Below are 21164 nucleotides of genomic sequence, written 5' to 3' on the forward strand. Positions count from 1 at the left end.
TTTTATTAGAATTGGATTTTCGGGTACGACGGATTCGGCCGAACTTCACAAAAAAGTTCGCGTTCGGGACCCGAACTTGACCCCGAACCCCATTGAAGTCAATGGGGACCCTGAACTTTTGAGCACTGAAATGGCTGGGAGGTTAATTAAAATTAATTTAAAAAATATATATATGATTGAGCGAAAAAAGTGGGACAAATTATTGAAGCACAAAAGTTATTAAAGTTTAAGCATTGACTTAAAGGAGGGGACGCACATCAATTAAAGAAGAATTGCCTGTCACCTTTGCAGAGCAGGGGTTTTGTATACGGCAAAATTGGTAAAATGTCACCTTGTAACAGATGATTTTGAAATGTAGGTCCCTATCACCTATGCAGAGCAGTGGTTTAACCACGGCAAAAATGGTCAAATGTCACTCAAGAATGTAACAGACAAATTAGTGATTTTTTTTTACCTGTCTACTAGGTATAGCAGTGGTATATCACACCCAAAAATTGGTGAATTTCACCCAAATATATAACACAAATTAATGCATTTTTTTCACCAAATATTGATTGAGGACTGCGATATACCTGCTTCCACAAAAAACTGATTAAGGGGATTGATATACCTACTTCCACAAAATACTGATTGAGGGGTTCGATATACCTGTTTCTACCAAATATTGATTGAGGCCTCCGATATACCTGCTTCCACAAAATACTGATTAACCGCCTCCGGACCGCCTAACGCAGGATCGCGTTCCGGAGGCGACTCACTCAGGCACAGTCACACATCTATGCGTCATCTCCGGCAGAAGTTACAGGACAAATTCGGCATCAGCTTGCCAGCCAATAATCGTCGCTGGCAGGCTGATGATTTAAAAAAAAACTAATCAGAAGCGATCTAACACATTATATTTATAAATATAATGTGATAAATGGATTCTGTGCTCTTCTGCTGGTCCTTTTCGTCGGTTCCAGCAGAGGAGCACACATCACAGTGAGTACACCCAACACAAAACTTAGCCCCCAGATCACCCCCCATCACCCCAATTAACCCCTTGATCACCCCTTGATCGCCCCTGTTAATCACCTAGTGAAAGGGGAAAAAGTGATCAGTGTAAACTGTCACTTTTTTTTCTCACTGGTATTGACTGTTAGGTTTTAGGATAGTTTAGGCCCCTTGGTTAGGTAGTTAGCGATCGTTTAGCACCCAGCCACACCGCACCGCAGTCACTGATTCGCTGATTAGCGTATCGCTAATCAGCATTTGTACTGTTATAGTATCTGTAAGTGATCAGAACTGATGACAGGCAGATCTATAATAGTATTAGTGTCATCTTAGCTCGCCCTCCACCCAAAACGCAGTATTTGTCCGATCAGGCCTGATCGGTCACCCACACGTGCGTTCACCCACGCCCGCCCCGCCGCAGTGAAAATTTTTTAATATTTTATTGATCACTGCACAATCACTTTACAAGCGCTGCGGTGATAAAAAAAAAATCTGTTTTGATAATTTTTATCAATCGCAGTGGCTTCCGGTACTTCGCTAGCCTCCCATTTGTAAGACAGGCTTGCTTTTTTTCTTGGGTAGTCTCAGGGAATACCCCCTAAATTTAGTTGACCAAAGGGCAAATAAGGGGTATTCTTCTGAAGAGGCCTACAGGCTTCTGACCCAGTCGGATGAGGAATGGGAACCCTCATCTGACGAATCCGGCGGGTCAGAATATTAACCTGTAGAAAGCAGTGACAGTCTGACCCAAAGTTCGGACGAGGAGGTTGAGGTCCCTGATACCACCAGGCGTACCCGGCCCCATGTTGCTACACCACAGGTTGCGCAGGATCCGCTTCAAGGGCAGCAGAGTGGGGCTGGCGCTGTCGGATTACGTGGTGAGGCATACACCAGCAGCGCAGCCCATCCTGGACCTAGTACCAGCACTGCCGTAGAACATGGTGAAGTGGCGAGCACCAGAAGGGCAGTTGAAGGTGGCACGTGCAGTAGTTACCCTGTTGCAGCCACCGCACAGACAGGCCCGTAGAGCCCCTAGAGTCCCTGAGGTGCTGGCAAACCCTGATTGGCAGCCCCAAACTTCAGCCACACCAGTAGTTCCCCCTTTCACCGCCCAGTCTGGAGTTCGGGTTGAGACAGCTCAGATCGGTTCGGCACTGGGATTTTTTTAGCTGTTCTTGACTGCGGAGCTCTTGGACTTAGTCGTGGCAGAAACAAATCGGTATGCCACTCAATTTATAGCCGCCAACCCAGGAAGCTTTTATGCCCAGTCTTTCCGGTGGAAACCCGTCCAAGTTTCCGAAATTAAAACTTTTCTGGGCCTTCTCCTAAACATGGGCCTAACCAGACGCTGGTATAAGAAGGTGTCTGTATATTTAATTCAATTGGCTGTATATAATAGTTTTGTTCTCTACAGTAAGGCTGGGAGAACAAGATCCTTCCTCAAATTTCAGAAAGAGATCATTGAGAACCTCCTGTATCCAGGAGGTTCCGTAGCCCCATCCACCAGTGTAGTGAGCCGTCTACAAGAGCGACATTTCCCCAATGTCGTTGCTGGTACCTCAACCCAAGCGTCACCCCGAAAAAGATGTTGTGTCTGTAGCAGGAGTGGAATAAGGCATGACACCCGCTATTTCTGTCCTGACTGCCTTGACCACCCTGGATTGCATCTCACAGGACAGGCACACAGGGCCATTAAGGCCCTTTCACACAGAGCTGCTGCAAACCTCTCCTTTCACCTGGGACAAAGTGCATAATGTACTTCGCCACATCTCTGGGTGATTTGCGCTTTGCACATTGTCCCATGGAAGGAGAGGTTTGTCCTATAAAAAAGGTAAAAAAAAACTAAACAAAAAAAAAAATCACCGGTAAGCAAAAAAGTAAATGTTCTGTTCAAAAAGTTTAATAAAGTTTATCAATGTTAATGTTCTGTTCAAATGTTATTATAATGTTAATAAATTTATTGCATTGCGGCCTGTTGTTACCTTCTAGGTGGACCAACCGATGAACCAGCTGCAGCATTGTGCTGCTGTCAGATTACACAAAAGTCGGTGTATGCGGCGCTGCAAGACGAGATTTCTCCTCTGCAGTAAAAGATACATTTGCCGAGGCTTATGAGCTGAGGGGGCAGTGGTGTTCATATGCTTTGGCAAACACTTTGTATATAAAAAAAAATAATCCTGGCAATGATTTATTCATCCACATCGATTGATGTGAATGGAGAAATCGGGTTTGCCAGGGCATACGAGCTAAGTGGGTTTGGATGTTGGGCGGAGCTCCTATGTCCTGGCAGAAGCCTTTCCCCTCCTTTTTTTTTTGGGCAGAGATTTTTTCATCCACATTGAACGATGCGAATGAAGAAATCTGTGCCGTTCATTTTTTTCTTTCAGCCCAGAGGCTGAACGGAAAAAAAATATCTCATTACCCGTATGCTCAAAATTTTAGTTTACTTTTTATTATAAAAAATCATATTTTGATTATATATTATTATGTTTTTAGTATTTACTATAAGTGGCATCTAATAAATCACATATTTTTAAGTATTTATTGTATTTTAATGTATGCAAGCAGCTTTTTTATAGAAAACGCACCTTGATAAGATAAACCGCTCAGGAAACGCACAAAGAACCACATCTCTAAATCCGGGTTTTATGTCTACCAACAAAGTACTGTGATTCCAGTCCGGTCTTTGACATCCATCCCAGTATAAAAGAAGGAGGGGAAAGGCTGTAAGGTTACCACTGATGAAGGGGCACACCCCCGAAACGTGTATGGGCTACACCTTACTCCGGCATGCTGGCAAAGAGTCTTCCCTAGACATGAAGTAAACTTTGGAACCTCAGAAATAACTCTGACGACGCATGGTCCCACGGAATGCTATACCCGCTGATGATACAAGGCACAGTCAGCTGATTCCCACCAGACCATCACATCAGCGTCTAGAGGAGCGGAACGACCAAACTAAGGTATTAGTTCAATAGCAATTACAAATAGGTGGGACGCCACCCTGAATGCTCACTATACCAACCGACTGGTCTTCCTGTTTTATTGAAAAGAACTGGGATTATATCCGTTATATTGGCACATCTAGCCATAAGCGAAACTATATACATCTAACAACTTTGTATTAGGATTAACTTGTGACTTTGTGCTGCAAATTGCCATTTTGTGCTGACATAAAAAGCCAGAAGTGGTAGATATATATCCGACATTTTGGATTCAGAACCATCTGTGACTCGGTACTACCTCTATATGACCTAAAGGGCCATATAAACGCACACAAGCTTGCGGTTTTCTGTTGGACTCTAAATAGCGGTATCGCTGGATCATCACTTGAACTACCATTGTTGTGGTTTAATTCATGCTATTGCGATATTGGACATGTATTATTGCTGCTATTGATTGTGATATATTTTTAATACTATTGTTCACAGTTTATGTTGATTTTATTAATTATTTTATATACGTATCAAATAAAAATCTCACTTTTGACAACATATATAGAGTGCCTGGTCTACCTCTCTCCAAAATTGGGAAAACATTGAAAGGATTTCCTTGCAGGTAGCTGCTTTTGAGCTTTGCAGTCGCTGCAGTTCTGCTAGGAGGCACAGCCAGCCCCAGCTCCTCTCCTGGCAGCTTTCCTGCTTGTCCCTATTCTATGCACACAATTCTTGTAATTCTACCCTTTCCCCTCACTGTCCCTGGCAGTAGAATACAAACTTGATTGATTTCTGACTGTCCCTGACTCCCTAAGATTGTTTTCTTGGCAGACATCGCTACACCTAACCACCCTAATTTACAGCCCAGCACAGAATAACGTTCTACTCGTTCTGAAGGGCACCTACCTGCCTGCTGCAGCACTGATTGGCTCATCTAGGCTGTCTGTCGGTCTGAGAGCCAATCAGGGGAAGCCCCCCCCCACCCACCCACTTCTTCTCAGGGTCATGTGAGAACCCTTCTTTCTACCTAGTGCTTTTTTCAAGCCAACATATGCACTAAAATTATGCTACATGCCATTTTAGTGGATTCGTACAAAACAAACCTGAAAAGATTCAGGTTAATCTGCCGTCCAAAAATATAGCAAAATTAGGACTGAACTCGGTTTGGTCCGAACTGGTTCGCTCATGGCCAGCTGGCCGTAAAACATGACACATCATGCTCCTCATCTTTGCTCAGTTCTCAGTCATTATTTCGCCAAAAGGCCATCCCAAACCTGTACTTTCATATAGTAGAGAATATGGGCCTGGAATAGCTGTTATGGGCAGGGATTGGGTCAATGGCAGAAGTGACAAAGCACCACAGCAACTAGGCCAAGTCCTATTGGCACCTCATATTTGTGTTGGGCAGGTGTTTATGCATAATCTTCCTCAACGGACATCCTCCATCCCTAACAGATACAGGATAGAGCATTGCTTACACCCTCCCTCTCTTCTTTCATAGGTGTAAACTGAAGCTTGGCCATGCTGTCTGATGATCCTGGGAGTGAGAAGCAACAGATAGGATCAGTAGTTAAAGTGCATCCAGCAGCAAATATCCCACTGGATATCTCCCCACCAACTACAACTTTGAAAGGTGGTCAGCGACAATGGCAGGAACATCATGGCTATGCTGCATTTGGGGGAAATAACACATGCTGCCTACATGGCGCACGTGATAAATTTAGTGCTGAAATTGTGTGGCTACAGAAGGTGCTGGCCATGTCCAGGAGAGTATCCATGCATTTCAGCTTCTCTTATATAGCTAAGAATGCTCTCATGAACTTGCAGCAACAGATTGGTCTGTCATTACACTGCTCGATATGTGACTTTAACAACTCACTGGAATTCCACCTTGCATACGGTATGCCGGAGAGTCAGTAGGAGCAGCATAACGTGGTCAATGATTACATCATGTACAACCACACCACAGCTCATCAGGGACATGTGTTGTATACTCAGGCCCTTTGAATTTAGAACAAACACTTGTGCTGATGCTACATGGGATGGTGGAAGAAGATCAGTATCTACATCTTGCTACAGATGCAGCTGAACTAAAATTGATGGTTAATACTTTAAGTAAACAATGACAAGAAAATGTTGATTGACTTTTCAATGTATTTCAATGGCTTTTGTCACAAGATAACACTGTGACATGTGTTATCGGAGTCAATTTTAGCTTGGCTACATCTGTACCACTGGAGGAGGAGAAGCAGAAGGATGAGGCTAATGATGATGATGCTGACACTGGTCATGACTAATCATCACAGTCGGGGACGGACCCTGAAAGATCTGAATCCTCAGCACGCTGGTGAGCATGGCAAGCTGAATGCCAACTTGCTTAAGTACTGACAGTCATATCATTAGCATAAATCAAACCAATGACTATTGGATAGCCATGGCTTTGTGATCCTCTCTATCATAGCAAAATGGGGAAATGTTTTTGTGATGAAAAAAGGGAGTCAACATTGTTGTATTACCTGTGTACACAGCTTGCAACAGCTTTCACTGGCAGATGCCTGACTCCCACATGTCTGACCTCCCATTTCTCTGCTATGACAAGTAGCAGAAGCCGCAGCAGCACCAGTTTGATGAACACGATGGAGCAGTTTTTTTCATCTGCTGCACCAGGCTGATGTGCATCAGAAAACAGATTTGTACCACCTGAACAACCAGGTTCGGTCCCACTTGGACTGTGTCTTTTCTTCGGCACATACCCTGCTCCCTGACCCCATGAACTTCTGAGCAGTGTCACTGTATTGTCTTGTCCAGTCTCTAATGTCATTTCATAGGGGGGTATTTTCTGTGGCAAGCGACGTTGGCACACCCAAAGGACAAACTTGTCCTCTGCAAGTGTCAAAATGAATGCATCATCGATCTGTGAGGATTTTCACACACCTCTGGCTGAAGCCAATGAATAGATCTGCCATTGCTGATGGTGACTATTTATTGACTGCCCAATTATGCCACTGCCACTGTCTGCCTGTCATCATGTTAGCCGCCACTACTGTGTGTGTATAAATGTGGGCAGGCATCTGTCCCCGTTAAGGCATCTTTTTGGACTGTTTTAGTACTCAAATCAATTTTTTTTTTACTGACTCCTTAGGCTTGTTTCACACTAGCGGCAAGGAACTCGGGCAGGCTCGGGTGAACAGCCTATCGGATCCGTGCTGCTGCTAGTGCACGCGTGCCCCCGGACTACCGCTCTGGCCCCATTGACAGCCTGCCAGAGTTCCTTGCCGCTAGTGTGAAAGTACCAATAGAATAAGATCCAAAACAGAACAAATTTCAAGAAATTCCCTAGTGGTATCCTATGTCTGTAATGGTCCAGAGCTGAACCATTTCTGCTGACGTTTTGTTGATGAAGCCAAATGATTTTTCACATTCCTGGGGAAGCAGTCACAACTTATCTGAATCTATCTAAGAAAATTTGGGTATCTAAAGTGTTACATTTCCGGTGTGTAAATAAGGCATTTATATTATGTGTTTTCTTATTTTAGACCAAGATTAAAATTCATTTAGCTATGGGTAAAGGTAGTTTTCTGCTGAGGTTATTTGTTTGCTAATTGTTATTATATTACGTTTTCCCCATTTGCTAACCAGCTCTCTTTGGGGTTTCTTTGGCTCATTAAATGTCTTTTTTCTGGTTTAGCTAGAATCGAGCACAGGAGATCTTGCACACATTATGAAATGATCTAACTGTAGCATATGCAAAGGACTTTATATTTTCTGTGTGGCTTCAATAAGTCTCTCCTGCAGTTCCAGATCATTGTCCCAAATGCCAATTTCACAGGCATAGAGGTCTTTCAACATTGTTTTGTTCTGCGGACGCATTTTAGGATTCTGAGTAGAGACGTGAGCTTATCTCTGTACTGTAGGCTCCCTTGACATTTGTGGCAGATAAGTGTGTTTCTAAAAGATTTAAGACTGTATTGTTATATATTATTATGATTAACTACAAATTCCCTCTCCTGATTTTGCTACTACAAACTTCTACTCACATCAGCCGTTGCCCATGAGGTGCTGACCTTCATCCGTGGCAATACGAAGGATTCCCTATCCAGGCAGACCTTGTGTCCGTTTCCTTGTATGTCTCCTTATAATGGTTAGCTTAATAGTTTATATAATGTCCTTCAAGGCTTTAGTGTGTAATCTTATATAAATCAAGCACAAAATTCTTAGAATCCTCTTTTATATGGGTTTGGTTACCTGGTCTGTGAGAAACCAGCACTTCCATTAGTCGATGACCTTCTTCTAGGACTGCATCCTTTAGTGAACAGTGACCATCCACACTCTGCTTAAAGTTCTACAAGAGATTAAGGAAGACTTTTCATATCATTCTGGCATCATGTTAATTGCAAAACATTGACTAAACACATTTATTCTGATGGTCAATTTAGTTTAATTTAATTCATTTAGTTAATCTCAGATTTCCTTTATTTATTTAATAAGATTGAATATTTTGAATACAAGAACATAAACATTATGCAGAGATACAGTTGCAAGAAAAAGTATGTGAACCCTTTGAAATAATATGGATTTCTGCACAAATTGGTCATAAAATGTGATCTGATCTTCATCTAAGTCACAACAATAGACAATCAGAGTCTGCTTAAACTAATAACACACAAAGAATTAAATGTTACCATGTTTTTATTGAACACACAGTAAACATTCACAGTGCAGGTGGAAAAAGTATGTGAACCCTTGGATTTAATAACTGGCTGAACTTCCTTTGGCAGCAATAACTTCAACCAACGGGTAATTCTTGACCATTCCTCTTTACAGAACTGTTTCAGTTCAGTAATATTCTTGGGATGTCTGGTGGGAATCGCTTTCTTGAGGTCATGCCACTGCATCTCAATCAGGTTGCGGTCAGGACTCTGACTGGGCCGCTCCAGAATGCGTATTTTCTTCTGTTTAAGCCATTCTGTTGTTGATTTACTTCTATGCTTTGGGTCGTTGTCCTGTTGCAACACCCATCTTCTGTTGAGCTTCAGCTGGTGGACAGATGGCCTTAAGTTCTCCTGCAAAATATCTTGATAAACTTGGGAATTCATTTTTCCTTCAATAGCAGTCTGTCCAGGCCCTAACGCAGCAAAGCAGCCCCAAACCATGATGCCCCCACCACCATACTTCACAGTTGGGATGAGGTTTTGATGTTGGTGTGCTGTGCCTCTTTTTCTACACACATAGTGTTGTGTGTTTCTTCCAAACAACTCAACTTTGGTTTCATCTGTCCACAGAATATTTTGCCAGTACTGCTGTGGAACATCCAGGTGCTCTTGGGCAAACTGTAAACGTGCAGCAATGTTTTTTTTTTGGACAGCAGTGGCTTCCTCTGTGGTATCCTCCCATGAAATCCATTCTTGTTTATGTTTAACGTATTGTAGATTTGCTAACAGAGATGTTAGCATATGCCAGAGACTTTTGTAAGTCTTTAGCTGACACTCTAGGATTCTTCTTCACCTCATTGAGCAGTCTGTGCTGTAATCTTGCAGTCATCTTTACAGGACAGCCACTCCTAGGGAGAGTAGCAGCAGTGCTGAATGCTCTCCATTTATAGACAATTTGTCTTACCGTGGACAGATTAACAGCAAGGCTTTTGGAGATACTTTTATAACCCTTTCCAGCTTTATGCAAGTCAACAATTCTTAATCGTAATTCTTCTGAGAGCTCTTTTGTGCGAGGCATCATTCACATCAGGCAATGCTTCTTGTGAAAAGCAAACCCAGAACTGGTGTGTGTGTTTTTTATAGGGTGACACCTCACTCCAATTAGCTCTTGGATATGTTATTAGTCTAGGGGGTCACATACTTTTTCCACCTGCACTGTGAATGATTACATGGCGTGTTCAATAAAAACATGGTAACATTTAATTCTTCGTGTGTCATTAGTTTAAGCAGACTGTGATTGTCTATTGTTGTGACTTAGATGAAGAGGGAGAGGCAGCTTCCTTCTCCGTTCCTCTGATAGACTGCAGGCAGAGGCCATTGCAGGCGGTGCAATGACGTAATCGCGCCACCTGAGCCGTACAGCGCAGGACACATCCAGCCTGATGGAGGTAAGTATAAGTATTATTTTTTTTATATGGTGCTACTTACCGGCATCTATGGGGGCACTTGTTACTGGCACATGATTGGGGGGCATCTATGGGGGCTCCAGTTACTGGCACATGATTGGGGGCATCTATGGGGGCTCCAGTTACAGGCACATGATTGGGGGGCATCTATGGGGCACTTGTTATTGGCACATGATTGGGGGGGCACTTGTTACTAGCACATGATTGGGGGGCATCTATGGGGCACTTGTTATTGGCACATGATTGGGGGGCATCTATTGGGGCACTTGTTACTGGCACATGATTGGGGGGCATCTATGAGGCACTTGTTACTGGCACATGATTGAGGGGCATCTATGGGGGCACTTATTACTGGCACATAATTGGGGGGCATCTATGGGGCACTTGTTACTGGCGCATGATTGGGGGGCATCTACGGGGCACTGGTTACTGGCACATGATTGGGGGGCATCTGTGGGTGCACTTGTTATTGGCACATGATTGGGGGTACTTGTTATTGGCACATGATTGGGGGGCATCTATGGGGGTACTTGTTACTGGCACATGATTGGGGGCTCTATGGGGGCTCCTGTTACTGGCACATGATTGGGGGGCATCTATGGGGGGCATTTGTTACTGGCCAGGGCCGTCTTTAATGCGGGGCTAAAGGGGGAGTTGCTCCTGGGAGGCCCAAGGCAGCTGTGTCCCGATCCTATCCTTCACTATGCAAGTGGCATGGCTTGCATAGTGAAGGACTTACCCGGAGGACCGGGAAGCGGTGAAAGCTCTATACTCACCTCTTACTGGTACTCAGCTCTCCGCTGCGAAGGCTGTGCAGATGTGATGTCGCGCTGTGACCTCACGCTGTGCGCGCCAGTTCACAGCATAGCAGACTGAAGAGGAGAAAGACTGAGCGTTGAGGAGCGGCGGAATGTGTTTTTCTTTATTTTACTTTATATGAGACTGATGGAGGCACTGGGGGCTGAAGAGAGGCATATGGGGGCTATGAGGCATATGGGGGCTGATATGAGACATATGGGGGCTGATATGGGGGCTGATATGAGACATATGGGGGCTGATATGAGGGCTGATATGAGGCATGTGGGGGATGATATGGGGGCTGATATGAGGCATATGGTGGCTGATATGAGGCATATGGGGGCTGATATGAGGCACATGGGGGCTGATATGAGGCACATGGGGGCTGATTTGAGGCATATGGGGGCTGATATGATGCATATGGGGGCTGATATGATGCATATGGGGGCTGATGAGAGAGGCATGAGGCTCTTATCTGAGGTCTGATTGGGGGTCATTCACATTGGGGTCTGAGCTGAGGTCTGATTGGGGGTCTGATCTGTAGTCTTATTGGGGTCTTATTAACATTGGGGGTCTGATTGGTGGACTGACCTGAGGTGTCATGAAAAATATTTTTTTCTTATTGTCCCCCTCTAAAACCTAGGTGCGTCTTATGGGACGGTGCGTCTTATAGGGCAAAAAATACGCCACTTGCTTGCCCCTCCTCCCGACCTCCCCTGCCCTTTGCGTACGCCTTATGCTGTGACGTCATGCTGAGGCACTGCAACGCTAGGGTGCGCCAAGCCCCGGTCTCCTTCCTGAACTGCAGAGCGGTGCCCACTTCCAGCCCTGAGCACTGATCCTGAGCCTGCTGGAGTCTTCAGAACTGTAAGTATTTACAGTAATTCACTGTAATATATATAATATATATATTACTTGTTTTATGTGAGTAAGGGTGCTGGGTGGTTGGAGAAGGGGGAGGGAGGGGTAGATGGAGGGGTTAGTAGTACAGTACTATCTGCACATTGTAAAAAAAAAGTAATCTGCAAAATACTATATATTTGTCTCAGAAGTTGTGCTGTTTTAATTTTTTGAATAATGATACAGCCATTTTATTTGATACTTTTGTGCTGATTCTTTTTCCCCCTCTATATTAAGGGACACTATAGTCACCAGTGGTTCTGGTGTCTATAGCATGTCTCTGCAAGCTTTTTAATGTTCACGCTAAACACTCCTCATAGAAATGCATTGATTCAAAGCATCTCTATGAAGCCACGCATGCGCAATAGCCAACCAATGCTTCCCTACGCAAAAGCAGTGGGTTGGCTATGATATACTCACATACTGCACAATTTTTGTGTGTGAGTTGTGGTGGAGGGCATGATTGCATGCTAGGGTGTGGAAAGGTGGGATCCATGGGACCCAAGTAAATTATTGCCCATGGTCCAATCAATATTAAAGACAGCCCTGTTACCGGCACATGATTGGGGGGCATCTATGGGGGTACTTCTTACTGGCACATGATTAGGGGCCTCTTTGGGGGCTCCTGTTACTGGCACATGATTGGGGGGCATCTATGGGGGAACTTGTTACTGGCACATAATTGGAGGGCATCTATGGGGGCACTTGTTATTGGCACATGATTGGGCGGTACTTGTTACCGGCACATGATTAGGGGGCATCTATGGTGCCCTTGTTACTGGCACAAGATCGGGGGCATTTATGGGGGCTCCTGTTACTGGCACATGATTGGGGGGCATCTATAGGGGCACTTGTTACTGGCACATGATTGGGGGCATCTATGGGGGCACTTGTTACTGGCACATGATTGGGGGGCATCTATGGGGGTACTTGTTACCGACATATGATTGGAAGGCATCTATGGGGCACTTGTTACTGACACATGATTTGGGGCATCTATGGGGGCACTTGTTACTGACACATTATTGGGGCATCTATGGGGGTACTTGTAACTGGCACATGATTGGGGGCATCTATGGGGGTACTTGTTACTGGCACATGATTGGGGGGCATCTATGGGGGTACTTGTTACAGACACATGATTGGAGGGCATCTATCGGGCACTTGTTACTGACACATTATTTGGGGCATCTATGGGGGTACTTGTTACTGGCACATGATTGGGGGGCATCTATGGGGGTACTTGTTACCGACACATGATTGGAAGGCATCTATGGGGCACTTGTTACTGACACATGATTTGAGGCATCTATGGGGGCACTTGTTACTGACACATTATTGAGGGGCATCTATAGGGCATATCTTACTGGCACATTATTGGTGGCACTTTTTACTGGCACATTATTGGGGGCATCTATGGGACATCTACTGAGGCCACAAAGAAGGGGTATTTTATATGGCTAAAGGGGGAGAGGAACACTATAGGGGCTTCTACTGAGACCACAAAGAAGGGGTATTTATATGGGGGCTCTGTATTGGGGGACATTATGGTGGGAACTATGGGGAAGTGGAGAGAGGAGTACTATGAGCTCATCTATAGGGGGCACTAAGAAGGGGTATTTTATACTGGCACGTTATGGGGGCACTATGGGGACATTAGCTCAACTGGGAGCATTAAAAGGGGGTATTTTATACTACTGGGGGGCATTATGATGGGCTTTATTACTACTGGGGGTCTATGGGGAACATGATTACTAGTATGGGCGCTATAGGAGCATTATTACTTTTGGTGCGCAGTGGGGACATGTTGGGGGCACTGTAGGAGCACCATTACTACCATGTGTGCTCTAGCAGATAATTATTCCTATTGGTGGGACTTTTGGGAGCACTATTACTATGGGGGCACCTTGGCACAGTGTCAGCTTACCACAATTATTTTTGTGGGACGTTATGTTTACACTATTAGTGTCAGGGGCACTATTGCTGGGCGCAGTTATTTTAGGGCACTGTGTGCCAATAATTATTGAAGGGCACTATCTGCATGGTACTACTATTATCAGGGGGTTTATCTGTTTCTGCAGTATAGTATTGCAGAGCACAGTGGCACAGTATAGGGGGTGGTAGGATGATTTGTCCAGAACATGGGAGGATGATGGAAAAGTAGTAAACTAAGATTTTGTTTGTCAAACTGCAGAGACGAGAAATGGCTGAAAAATGGTGGTCTGGTCTGAAGGTCTGAAAGGAGAAGAGGAGGAAAGAAAACATCTACATCAAAGAGACGTCACTGGATGTCAGAGGTATGTGGCGCTGTATTACCCTGTATGTAGGGGTGGATGGAGTGGTTAGTAGTACAGTACTATCTGTACATAGTAAAAAAATATAATAATAAGTAATCTGCAAAATACTATATATTTGTGTCAGAAGTTGTGTTTTTTTAATTTTTAGAATAATGATACAGCCATTTTATTTGATACCTTTGTGCTGATTCTTTTTTTTCTCTTTATTGAGGGACACTATAGTCCTAGGTATGCTCCCAGAGATAGATAAAAATAAAACCGAGCAATTACTTTGGTTACGGGGCATTGCCTTGGCCAAAATAATAATAGTTAAGTATCGGGGCTCTTCGAAGTATCCAAATATCCGGGAGTGGACGGAGTATATGAATAGGGTAAAGCAGTACGAAAATAGTCTTGCTCAAACGGTGGGAAAGAAAGCAGCTTGGCTGCGGATCTGGGGCGATTGGAAATGACAACACTAGGTAATGACGGCAGCTCCGTGGAAAAAGGGGGTTGGAGGGGGGGATGGGAGGGTGAAGATAAGAGGGAGACTTGATATAAGATGAGATTATGTTGTACTATATTGTTATTTATAATGAATGGGAAGATTGTAAATTCTTACTTTTTGAAAAAAAAAAAAAAAAAGGGACACTATAGTCACCAGAACCACGACAGCTAAACGTAGTAGTTCTGGTGTCTATAGCATGTCTCTACAAGCTTTTTACTGTAAACACTGCCTCCAGAAAAAAAGGCAGTATTTACATTACTGCCAAAGAAACACCTCTAGTGGCCACTCATCATTATTAAAGTTTATAACTCTACGAGGTGTGTGGATTTTTTTTGTGTGTGTGTGTGTGTTGTGGTGGAGGGCATGATTGCATGCTAGGGTGTGGCAAGGCAGGATCCAGGGGGCCCAAGTAAATTCTTGCCCAGGGTCTAATCAATATTAAAGTCTGCATTGAGATAGGGAACTTAGATTGTGAGCCCCATTGGGGACAGCTTGGTGCTAATGTCTGTAAAGCGCTGCGGAATATAGTAGCGCTATATAAGTGCGTATAATAAATAAATATACACTGTTTACCTGATCATCATCGACATCACAGGTGTAACTACAGCTTCTCTATCCCATTCACTTCAATGGGAAGGAGCAGTTATAATCTGCTCTTTCCCATTGAAGTAAATGAGACAGAGAAACTGCAATAACACTTGCTTGTCGCTGCAATAAGGATGGCGAGCAGGTAAACAGTAAAGAAAACACAGTGCTTGCTCGAGCGCTGCATTCTCATGTAACAGCTGATCGGCAGGGGTGTCAATTTGATATTGATGACCTATCCTCATGATAGGTCATCATCAATATAGGAAACCAGCCAACCCCTTTAATTAGAAGTGAAAAACACAGAACAAAATTTTGTGAAAATTTACAACACAGACAATATGGTTCTGATAACTTTCGTTCATCCCCCTCACCAGGTGTGTATGAAGATAGAGTTGCAGGGCCTCGGTTTCAGGCTGAGGAGAGGTCCAGTTCTCGGTGGCTTCCATAGCATCTTGCAACCAGTGGATAAATTTATCAAGCTTGGATACAAAGCCCTGAGTTTTAAAATAGACAAATAATTGGTAAAATTAAATAAAGATAAATCACACACAACAATACTGCCCTCTGGTGTTCAGTTTTATCAACAAGTATAGCGAAGCTGCAACTCAATGTATTATTTTTTATAATAGAAATACAGCTCTACTTGCTTTAGATAAACCAAAATACCTACATAGAAAAGTCAACATATTTGAGAGGCTAAAACCAAAAGTATTGCCTTAGGCCTAGCACATTCAAGCTATCCTAAATGTATTTAGATGTCTTTAGTGTTATATTATTTTCGCCACTACTGAAACTTTAATGCCTGCCCTAAAGATCAGATTCACAATATATGTACATTGTATGTATATATATATATATATGTATATATATATATATATATATATATATATATACAGTACAGACCAAAAGTTTGGACACACCTTCTCATTTAAAGAGTTTTCTTTATTTTCATGACTATGAAAATTGTAGATTCACACTGAGGGCATCAAAACTATGAATTTACACATGTGGAATTATATACATAACAAAAAAGTGTGAAACAACTGAAAATATGTCATATTCTAGGTTCTTCAAAGTAGCCACCTTTTGCTTTGATTACTGCTTTGCACACTCTTGGCATTCTCTTGATGAGCTTCAAGAGGTAGTCACCTGAAATGGTTTTCTCTTCACAGGTGTGCCCTGTCAGGTTTAATAAGTGATATTTATTGCCTTATAAATGGGGTTGGAACCATCAGTTGCGTTGTGGAGAAGTCAGGTGGATACACAGCTGATAGTCCTACTGAATAGACTGTTAGAATTTGTATTATGGCAAGAAAAAAAACTGATAAGTAAAGAAAAACGAGTGGCCATCATTACTTTAAGAAATGAAGGTCAGTCAGTCCGAAAAATTGGGAAAACTTTAAAAGTGTCCCCAAGTGCAGTCACAAAAACCATCAAGCGCTACAAAGAAACTGGCTCACATGCGGACCGCCCCAGGAAAGGAAGACCAAGAGTCACCTCTGCTGCGGAGGATAAGTTCATCCGAGTCACTAGCCTCAGAAATCGCAGGTTAACAGCAGCTCAGATTAGAGACCAGGTCAATGCCACACAGAGTTCTAGCAGCAGACACATCTCTAGAACAACTGTTAAGAGGAGACTGTGTGAATCAGGCCTTCATGGTAGAATATCTGCTTGAAAACCACTGATAAGGACAGGCAACAAGCAGAAGAGACTTGTTTGGGCTAAAGAACACAAGGAATTGACATTAGACCAGTGGAAATCTGTGCTTTGGTCTGATGAGTCCAAATTTGAGATCTTTGGTTCCAAACACCGTGTCTTTGTGCGATGCAGAAAAGGTGAACGGATGGACTCTACATGCCTGGTTCCCACCGTGAAGCATGGAAGAGGAGGTGAGATGGTGTGGGGGTGCTTTGCTGGTGACACTGTTGGGGATTTATTCAAAATTGAAGGCATACTGAACCAGCATGGCTACCACAGCATCTTGCAGCGGCATGGTTTGCGTTTAGTTGGACCATCATTTATTTTTCAAAAGGACAATGACCCCAAACACACCTCCAGGCTGTGTAAGGGCTATTTGACCATGAAGGAGAGTGATGGGGTGCTGTTCCAGATGACCTGGCCTCCACAGTCACCGGACCTGAACCCAATCGAGATGGTTTGGGGTCAGCCGGCCTGCAGAGTGAAGGCAAAAGTGCCAACAAGTGCTAAGCATCTCTGGGAACTTCTTCAAGACTGTTGGAAGACCATTTCAGGTGACTACCTCTTGAAGCTCATCAAGAGAATGCCAAGAGTGTGCAAAGCAGTAATCAAAGCAAAAGATGGCTACTTTGAAGAACCTAGAATATGACATATTTTCAGTTGTTTCACACTTTTTTGTTATGTACATAATTCCACATGTGTTAATTCATAGTTTTGATGCCTTCAGTGTGAATCTACAATTTTCATAGTCCTGAAAATAAAGAAAACTATTTGAATGTGATGGTGTGTCCAAACTTTTGGTCTGTACTGTATATGTAACATTAGTGCAAAGATTATGCAAATATAATTATGGAGCATCTTGTCTTAGAAATCTGCATTGTGGCATCTCTCAGTTATTCCTCCTGGAAATATGGGAATAAATTGACAAAGGGGCATTGTCAATCTATGTTTGTCATGTCAGAACTAGATATGCCCTTTGTTGTCAATCTATTCCATCATTTCCAGGGGGAATTGTACAATACAGAATTATAATTGAAAAAAGATGCTCTAGAATTATTTTATGGAAAATATGTGTTTACTAAAACAGGCATGTCAGGACTGCTGACAAGTCCTCTTTAAGGGCTCAAGAACACGAACATATTTTCTGTCTGTGTCCGGACCGCATGCAGAATTATTCATTTCAATGGGTCCGCAAAAAATGGAAGTTACTCTGTGTGCATTCCGTTTCCATATGTCCGTTTGTCCTATTATTGTCTGCATTACGGACAAGGATAGTACTGTTTTATTAGGGGCCAGCTGTTCCGTTCCGCAAAATACGAAATGCACACTGATGTCTTCTGTATTTTTTGCGGATCCGTTTTTGCAGACCGCAAAATACATATGGCCGTGTGCATGAGCCCTAAGGTTGGTCCCACATATTGTTTTTTGGAAAAAAACACTCACTGCAGTTTTTTGTGGCTGTTTTTCATTTAGTTTTTTATTTGTTTTAAAGCAAAACCCAGAAGTACCTGTACATTCAAAAGTAAGTGAAAATATTAAGGAAGGATTTATACTTCTCCTTGCTGCTGGGTACACTTCTGGCTTTGGTTGGAAAAAAAACGTAGTTCAGTTTTCCTAAAAGAATGCTGGGGCAGATTTACTAAACCTATAGATGGCGTAAACTTAAGTAGGCTGTCTAAACCTGCACTAGATCTATCACAGTTGCTCAGACTGGATTTAGACAAACATTAGTAAATCTGGGCCTAAGTGTATAAAAACACCCTAAGTTCCTGTAACTGGCCAGCTAAGACCTCTCCTAGGTTGCTAGTATAGCTTATATGTTTATGCAGCTGGACCTGCCAATAACCTTAATACAGTTCCTATGTTTATGTGTTAGAGACAAAAGCAGAGTTATTAACTGTGACATCATGTTTTGGATCATGTTTTGGATGTTTGTGTTCACAGAAGCAGAAAGAGATAATATGCCTTTAAGATTCATTTTGTAATGTAAGATAAGGACAGTGACACAGCAGAAACAACAGAAAGCATAGTGTTAATCTGTTGCTGCTGGGCAGAAGTCTAGACCGATCACAGCCAGCTTCTTACATAGCAAGAGTTTTCACCAATCACAGCCAGCGTCACACATAGCCTGTCTGGGAATTTCCCTAGAGCTGCTGGAATCATTATTTACCAGAGACGGGAGCTGAAGAGACATTCACTCCACTGAGAGCTGTGTTTTTATGGGAACAAGAGGCTAAAATAGGTATTTAGAACAGTTATATAATGTTCATATTGTTAGTATTGTGATTAGAACTGTATACTGAACCAGTTATATATGTGTTTACTTACAGTTCCACCAAATACAATTTGCAAGCTAAAATTGCAAACTACAAAGTTCACAATCCAAATTCAAATTCCATATTGCAATCCAAATTGCATACAACCATACCAGATCATACTGAAAACCCAGTTTAGCCATTAGAACTGTTAAATCTCGGATATACCTCTCAGAGAGATCATAAAGGGCTTAAATAACTTAAAGTGACAGTACAGATACTGACGAGAGAAATATATCCACCATTTTATGTTGAATGACAAGATTGAACAGTTGAACCACCATCTTATGCATACCGCCATTTTGTGATATCTTTTCAACACGTGTTTTGTACATGGACTATCTGCTGCGGAGGCGGCAGCGTTATATATGAAGAAAAGTTGAAGTTAATAAAGAAGTTATTTGAAGCATTTGGTGTGCTCGTTAAACCTACTGTTTCCATAGAATGGCGCTAGAGGAATTACAGAGTAATAGACAGTCTGGTTAGACTAAAAGTCAAAGATATCAAAATTCTTCTAATCCCACAGAGCAAAAGGCACTTCATAGTGCTGCACCTGCCATTTTTTTTATTAGTCATTGTGGCAATGTGAACATTTGAGGTGTTGTTTCCCCAGGTTAATCCTGCTACTGGATCCTGGGTGTGTCTCACTCTGGAGAGTGTGCAGACAGAGGCCTGGTGAGGCTCTGTCAGTGTGGTCTCAGCTAGGCAAGGCTAAGGGGCCACGAGGCTATGCAATAACCTGGACTTTGGGGGACTCAGCGACACCCGGGATCAAGCATTGAAAGGTCAGAGTCGGGATGACTGCTAGACCACAACCCCCTCCAAAGGTAGTGCATTTGTTACAGCCTGAGGGCTGGTGGACTGTATGTCTGGGGTAAGCCGCACCTGGTTCTATGTGGGAACGCTATCGTATAGCCAAGTTAGGGATACAATGTTTATTATGTTTAGGTAGAGCCCAGACGGGCAGGCTTTTGTTTTATGCCATGTTGTGTATGAAGAGTGTAAAATAAATTGCACTGTTTGGACCTGAAACCCAGTGGTTATGAAGATCATTGTGAGAATGACGCCCGAATAAGAGGCGATCCCTTACAATTGGTGGAGGATGCGGGCAATAACAACAGCAGGTTGCTAGGGGCAACAACCTGACAGAAAAGAGCAGGTACTGCTGAATGTTGCCAAGGAATTGCTGTGTTGCTGTGCAGTGATTTAAAGGGCCGGAAGCCTGCTTGTTCGCTGAAGCAGGTGCTGCTGGAAAACTGATGGTTAATCTGGACTTTTTTTTTTCTGAGGTGCAAGGTGTTCAGGGATTTAAAGGGCACAGTAAAAGAAACTGACCTGTCAAAATGGCTGCCAAATGGTGGAGCGTGTGGGAAAAGTCCTGTGAGATGGTGATCGAGGGGATCCCGCTGGGGGTTATATTAGACTCCCGCCAACAAGTGTCTCAGGTCCTGCCCGAAATTCTGGACTTTGAGACAAGAGGGCCAGAGACAACAACTAAGGTGTCACTTACCTTTATAACAGACTATGGCCCTGTGCAATGGGAGCTCTTAAAATGTGAGACCCTGGAAGAGGAGTTTGTGCTTGGCAAAGACATCCCATTATTTTGGCAGCTGTGGAGTGGAGAAAATGCTACAAATTGTGTACCTGGAGAATCCAATGAACAGCAGATATGTGTCGTTGCCAAGGGCAACCGTCGGGAAAACAAAGAGGTGGAGAGCGGTGCGGTTCTCAGGAGTGCATATCTTCCCTGCGACTGTGTCCGGAGTCCTAGAGAGGGAGTGCGGAGGTGCGGTAAAGCTGTTGCTAGGAGCAACCACAACCTTGATGAGTCCACGGGAGAGAATGTCACTGCTTTACCAGAATGGGTGATTACAAAGGGTAAGACTGTTCCTGTTATTAACTATGTGGCAGACCCAGTGAGCCGGCGGCAGTTGATACCTGCTGGGCCGGTAGGTGATAAGTCACACAGAGAAAAAACTGAGTCTGGACAGGCGGATAAGCCTGCTGTGATTGCTCCCTCGCAGAAATCTACAG

The 21164-nt window shown here is 43.4% G+C and overlaps 1 protein-coding gene across 1 annotated transcript in view; it reads right to left on the reverse strand.

Annotated features, from left to right (window-relative positions):
* Positions 1–21164, reverse strand: part of AKAP6 (A-kinase anchoring protein 6) — a 378396-nt gene that overhangs the window by 300620 nt on the left and 56612 nt on the right. The window contains exons 5-6 of the mRNA XM_044271267.1: positions 15489–15611; positions 8175–8271 (exon numbers count right to left, since the gene is read on the reverse strand). Coding sequence (XP_044127202.1) covers positions 8175–8271; positions 15489–15611 — 220 coding nt within the window. The remainder of the gene's footprint in view (positions 1–8174; positions 8272–15488; positions 15612–21164) is intronic.

This window comes from Bufo gargarizans, chromosome 11 (genome assembly GCF_014858855.1).
Source record: "Bufo gargarizans isolate SCDJY-AF-19 chromosome 11, ASM1485885v1, whole genome shotgun sequence".
NCBI lineage: Eukaryota > Metazoa > Chordata > Amphibia > Anura > Bufonidae > Bufo > Bufo gargarizans.